Genomic DNA, 6,401 nt, shown 5'->3' with positions numbered 1-6,401 from the left:
AATAGTTATGTTCATGTTTTTGTGTGTTTATACTTTATATATATGTTGATTTTTCTAAATTTGGTTGACGAACTCCGTTTGACTTAAAAATTGGTGGACCAATCATATATGGTGTTGGGAGCAATATTCACCGTGACTAACTTCGTTTTTTGGTATTTCGGGATCATAAGAAGATTATGCACGGCCTCGTGGAACCTACTTGAGCTATGCACAACCGCTTAAATTCTAACGGTGCATAAAAGGTTGACGGACTTCAATTAAATAGGTCCATAAAAAACGGCTGTCGTCATGACTAACGTCATATTTTGTGTTTCCTTCTATTCTCTTCTTTCCAGCTTGCCTTCGCTTCAGCCACTACTGACGTTGAAAGAAAATATGATGACCCATTAACATAAAGGGCTTTGCAATAGCAGAGAGGCAAAATGTACTGCCCAAACCTATCTCAATTCTCAAAAGTCAAGAATTAGTAATAAAAACGTGGAAAGTTAAAAGGAGATGAATTCATGGGACTGTGGGGGCATTTGTTTGGAGCGCGAAATGTGTCATTCACAACACATCATTGTCAGGTTGGATCTTTTTTAACTTCCCAAAGATGCGACCGCAACTAAATATTATTGCCATTTGATTTCCATTCATTGCCGCCTTTCACTGCCATATGCTTTAACAAATAGCCCACGTTGAACATGCATTTCCTTTTTGCATATTCCGTCCAACGCACTTTAGTTCAAGTACTTAATTGGTATATGATTAATAGCTCTTTGGCCAAGTTAGAAAAAATCAGCTTATTTTTAAAATATTTTTTTTCAAAAGTGTTATTTTCGTAAATGAAACAGTTTGTGTTTAGCTAATTAATTTAAAAAATAATTCTAAACAGCAATTAGTGTTTGACCAAGGTTTTAAAAAATGCTTGTATATTTTTCTCAAAAAGTGCTTCTGGGAAAAGTATTTCTAGAAAAAAACTACTTTTTTCTGCTTCTGCTTCTCCTCATAAGCAATTTTTTCCCCTAAAAGCTTGGCCAAACTCTTCAAATTTAAAAAAAAGCACTTTTGCTTTTGAACTTAGAGAAGCTTGGCCAAACAAGACAACTTAATATTTTTAACAACTAGTTTTCCTTAATAGTGATAACATATTTGGCCCTTCGGTTTTGGAATTTTCCATGAACATCAGTGGTTCTTGAATACTAATCCCATCCCCTACTTTTTTGCCTAAAAACTTCCAATTTGCATGATTAAGTTAGTGAACATTACAGATTTCTAGTCACATAGCTTTGATAAACAAAAAAAATGGGCCAATTCATGTGTACTCACCACATGCTTCTTGTTGCTACCTACTGCATTCACAAAATTTACATTACAATTGGAGTAACGAAGAAAAGAATTAAGCAATAATCATATATTTCAGAAGCTGGTATGCCATATTGCTCCATTGCCCTCTCCACATCGCTGATGGACCTCTTCCATCCTTTCTACTGACTTACAAATTCCGCTACAGCTCCAATCGAATGATGCAGCACAAGTGTTCCCTGCTTGGGCCTTCCACTCGCAGTCTTTCAGTTAAGAGGACAAATAATCCAGTCACAAAAATGAATGTAATAATGCACTATCAGTAGCACTGGTGTGTAAACTTAGGAAGGGGGAGTTGCACAAAGAATGGCCTAAACTATTCTTGAGCAATAGTTCAAATTCATCTCATAAGACCAAAATAAGGTCATCCTGTGGAAGCCTAACAAACGAAGAGTCTGCTTGTTGCCTCCAAATAATGTGTGAAATGCAGGCTAAGTGATAACACAATCAAGTACTAAATTCTGAGAGTATGCAGAGATTGGATTAGGTTGATTTACACATTGAGCTTCGTATTCAGTCCAAGCACTATGTTGGCACTCTCTAAAAGCACTATTGTTTATGATGGAAATATACGCAAGGAGTAATAATCATCCAATGGATTAGAAATGGAGGGTTGGGTTTCCCACTGGCCGTAAATGGAAGTTGGTGCTAGCAATTTTTGATAAGAAGTTTCAAACCCGAACTTGTAGGGAAGACTACGAGGTCTAGTTAGGGCAGAAGCATCACCGTACAGCAAAAAAAGACCTAAGGACTCTAGACCAGAGTAAGAGCAATTAGCATCAATATCTTCAGTGGCCTCTATGCCTTTTGCCAAGGTGCAAATTGCTGTGAATACTTCATTGGAATTTCAGTTTAATTTCCATGTGATAACATATATATACTAAGTACAACCGGGCTATGGTAAATTATGAAGAACTTGTTTGAGTTTTAGACCAGCTAGCTATGTCAACAATCACCAACTCTGCTAGCAGAAGGAGAAGACCAGAAACCACTGCATCACGTAAAGTGTTCATGTAAATACACGCTAGCGTCTTACCTGGGGGTGTTCCACAGCACAAACTTCGTTCATCAATATGTTCAACATCAAGCCCAATAAACCAAGATCCAAGAGAAACATCTTCATTTGCATACCTATGGAGAATGTGTCTGAAAAGAAATTCTTTATGAATAAACAGTATGTAACCAATAAAGCACATGGATGTGCAACAAACAGAACCTAGAGAAAAAATTTATGAAGCAAGAGGTATACCCATTGATCGATACGTAGGTAGCCAAATCCTTGGAGATTGCATATATTTGTCCAGTTGCATGCCTAAAATACTTATTTCCCTCCTCACCAAATTTCCAGTATTCTGGTTCATGGTACTTCACTCCTCTGCACAAAAAGTATGTCACACTTGGAAATTTGAACCTAGAAGCAGAACTGTAGAAGCTCATTAGGATCTACAATCTTACTTCTGTGAGAGAACAGGTCCGGATTTCATGCAACCAATATACACACGAGGTTTAGAACGATGACGGTCTAAAATTGAACCTACAACACCTGTGACAAAATATGCAATTAGTATTAAGCACTCTCCTACTTAGTGTTGTGAGGACGCATCATCAACTGACTTTTTAGCTTTACAATGGGTATAAACCTACCGCAACCCTCCTCCTTTATCTAGGCTTGGGATCAACACTATGAGCAAGCTACACAGGCGTCACCAATTAATTGGAATTAAGTTTTAGTCATATTTGTAGCAATGTTCACGATGAGTCCATTAATCTTGTGAGAAATTTATATGCTAGTAGAAAATGTTTGAGAACCTTTATTTCTAGAGAACCTAAATTTTTGAATATTGAATTTGACATGTCACTGGAGCGACATGGTTAGTAAAAATATAGCCAATCAAACTAACTAGGATTTTGAGGCGTAGTTGTTGTACTCTTCTAATTAATGTGGACCTACAATTGCTCAGATAAAAATTCAAATAAGTCTGTGCTAACCCAGATTGACATGTACATCATCATCAACTTTAATGAAGAAGTCAGCATCCCACTTTGCCGCTACAGTTGAAAAGTATATTTGAGTCTTAGAGGACAGCTCATGATATCCTTCGACGTGATTCTGCAAGACAAGATGTCATATCACGTAGTAAAACAGTCAAGTGCTCAGTCCACAAAATCCAACCAAAGCTTTAAAGAGTTATGACACGACTGCCGTTCTCCCCCTCATGTTGACAGAACTATCAAGGCATATCGTAGATACAACAACAACAACCCAGTATAATCCCACTAGTGGGGTCTGGCTCGGCTCCTTCCCTCCAAGAACTCCCCACCTTGCTCTTGGGGTGACTCGAACTCACAACCTCTTGGTTGGAAGTGGAGGGTGCTCACCACTAGAGCATATCGTAGATAATAGACTTGAAAATCACAAGACATACTGCAAGTGAAGATCATGCAATATGGAAATGGAAACAAGAGGAAATAAGCTAAAGAATAAAGGAGCACTGTACTAAACATTAAATACATGCCAAATCAAAGGACCTCTTTTTCTACATGTATAAATATAAACACTCATACAAGTTTATATTTATTCATAAATGCATGAACTGTTAAAAGAATTAACAGCATGTATAAATGTAGATTGTTAATGCCATATGTTTTTTTATCAGGAAGGCGAAAGATTGTCAATGCCACATGCATATACAATTGAAACGTTTTGCTATTAACTTCTTCTGGAAAGCGGTAGAAGAGGAACTCAGTGAAACTAAAACAGAGTTCAGGTTAAATTGCTATTAGACAAACATGAAAGCATGAGATCGAATAAGATAAGAGCTTTTAAATGACATGCACTTAAAGCAGTGAACTTACCAGTCGTAAGAAATCATTATGTTGTGCATCCTCAGCATCTATAGCACGATCCAAGACTCCACCAGGGGTTGCACTAGGTATCATCTCAGGCCATTATTAATATGAAAAGAAAATGGTGACTGCATGACAAATTTCATTTCTAAGAATAATTCTATCCCCGACGTCAATTTACCTGTGCCCTATCACAAACCGTATAATGATGCCCTTTTCCTTTTCCAACTTTCCTAGATCCTCCCCTATATAGTTAATCAAAACAATGTTAACCAACAACATTTAGTGGTGTATGAAAATTTTCATACAAGGTTAGTGATTAAACCTTGAGGCATCCAAGTTTCCCTAATTGAATCCCTGCGCTTTCTGCTGCTGAAAGCAGTGATGATTCCCATAACAAAGAAAACCTTAGGGCGGTTATTCAAAGGTTCAATTACTGGTTTCCTACCAGCAGTAGATATTTCTTCATTTTCTGCTTTAGCAGATCTGGCAGCGGCGAGCTTCATTTCCAGAGAAGATATGGTTTTGTCCAATGCCCTAAAATTTTTGTGGCACCACAATGCTATTGGATTATTAAGAAGAATTAAATACGAGAATCAAAACTTAATTCTGTTGTATAATCACTAGTTTGGGAGCTATGAACTGAAGGAGGGTGCAGAAAGTTACATGATGACATCATGTGTTTTTGAAACTTGGGAGAGGATATCTCCTGCGACCAGAGAAGTATCCTGCATCAACATCAACACCAAAAAATCAGTTTATCTACTTATCTTGTTAATCCATGAGAACTTAGAATGTCGCCTTCCTACTGACTTGCCTTCTGCTCGCACTTAAGAAGAGGACGAAGTTCCTGTGACATATGATCCCCTGATATAGCATCCTCCACAGTTCTAATAGGACCAGGCACTGTCAATAACCTATGAAAAAAGCAATGCAACAGGTTGTCAAGTTATACAAGATGTTGCAAGATAACTAACCTAGAAATTCAGATGACATAAAATCCAACTACTTTAATTTGGTTATTCAGTTATATTTTCTTTTCGATTTTGGGAAAACACTACCTGTGTGGCACCAAATGAATCATTAACATACCACATTATCCTAGTTGAACTATGAAAAGATACTGAGTGTGCACGTTTATTATGACTTGAATGATTTCAGAAGATCCCAATGGCTTCAACCAAGTTAGTCAAAGCTAACGACTTCACCAGTGTCTCCAAAGCCAAAAGTCGCAGTAAAATCCTGAACTTTTTAGTAGCTTTATCTTTTCTGGAAAGAATATAATTCATTTCTCCATGGTAAACAGGCGAAGGTGGTAAAGATGATGAAGAATTGGAAGCTCCATTGACCAACCTTTATATGCTAATCCATTTTGTACATCATTCTAAATAAACAGAGGCTCCACGTAGAAACAAAGAACCAACTTGTCTGTTCAATTTCAACCTCATTGTCTAAACAATATACTGACAATTTAATACAGCATGGGCAAAGAAAAGATACTAAAGTATTAGTATTGAAAAGCACCATTCTTGTGTCAATATGGCAATTATTCATCCATCATCAACTCATTGAATTCTGAGGCAAAAGCCGCAACCGAAAATACAAAAACCAAAAGTTGAACAGAAGGTAAAAACCTGACATACAACTCTATCAGTGGTTTGAAAGGGTCTTGAATCTAGAAATCTAAGCTTGATCACATTATAATAAAAAGACCGCATTTTGCAACGACAACAAGTCTCAAAGATCCGTTAAGCAAAGTATGTAACTAATTAAGAAAAAATAGATGGGAAATGCTTTCGAGCAAAGATGATTACGGTTAAGGAAGAATGTACCTGTTGACAACAAAAACACCTAAGCAGAAGCTGGCAATGCAAAGCACAGACACCCATCTACTGGAAACACCGTTTGCACCAGCAGCCTTGTACGCTCCTGACCTACTTCCTATCTTCAACCCCATTTTTTCTTTTCCAAAATCCACACAGTAAAGCTGCTTCAGTGCTGAAGCTGAAACTTTTTTTTTTTTTTTTTTCAATTTGAAATTAAGGACAGAAAACTAATGACCCTCATTGCAAAAAGACTGTTGGAAAAAGAGCACACGCGCTATCATTATCAATCGTACTAATGTTTTTAAGCTAAAAGTATTGGGAAAGGGATGGATTTTCAAAACCAAGCCTCAAACAGAAGAATGAAGGGACTAGGTTGCAAATACA

The 6,401-nt window shown here is 37.1% G+C and overlaps 1 protein-coding gene across 1 annotated transcript; it reads right to left on the bottom strand.

Annotated features, from left to right (window-relative positions):
• Positions 1 to 1,220: 1,220 nt before the first annotated feature.
• On the bottom strand, positions 1,221 to 6,302 carry LOC104086560 (beta-1,6-galactosyltransferase GALT31A). Its single transcript, XM_009590860.4, has 11 exons — positions 6,024 to 6,302; positions 5,009 to 5,108; positions 4,858 to 4,919; positions 4,517 to 4,728; positions 4,373 to 4,436; positions 4,201 to 4,273; positions 3,334 to 3,454; positions 2,800 to 2,887; positions 2,594 to 2,719; positions 2,381 to 2,490; positions 1,221 to 1,547 (listed from the first exon to the last, which is right to left on the bottom strand). The coding sequence occupies exons 1-11, from the start codon at positions 6,146 to 6,148 to the stop codon at positions 1,399 to 1,401; spliced, it is 1,230 nt and encodes a 409-aa protein (XP_009589155.1). The 5' UTR covers positions 6,149 to 6,302; the 3' UTR covers positions 1,221 to 1,398.
• Between the last annotated feature and the right edge of the window lie 99 nt (positions 6,303 to 6,401).

This window comes from Nicotiana tomentosiformis, chromosome 8 (assembly GCF_000390325.3).
Source record: "Nicotiana tomentosiformis chromosome 8, ASM39032v3, whole genome shotgun sequence".
NCBI lineage: Eukaryota > Viridiplantae > Streptophyta > Magnoliopsida > Solanales > Solanaceae > Nicotiana > Nicotiana tomentosiformis.
The sequence above is the reverse complement of the archived record's forward strand: the minus strand, read 5'-3'. Positions and strand labels throughout refer to the sequence as shown.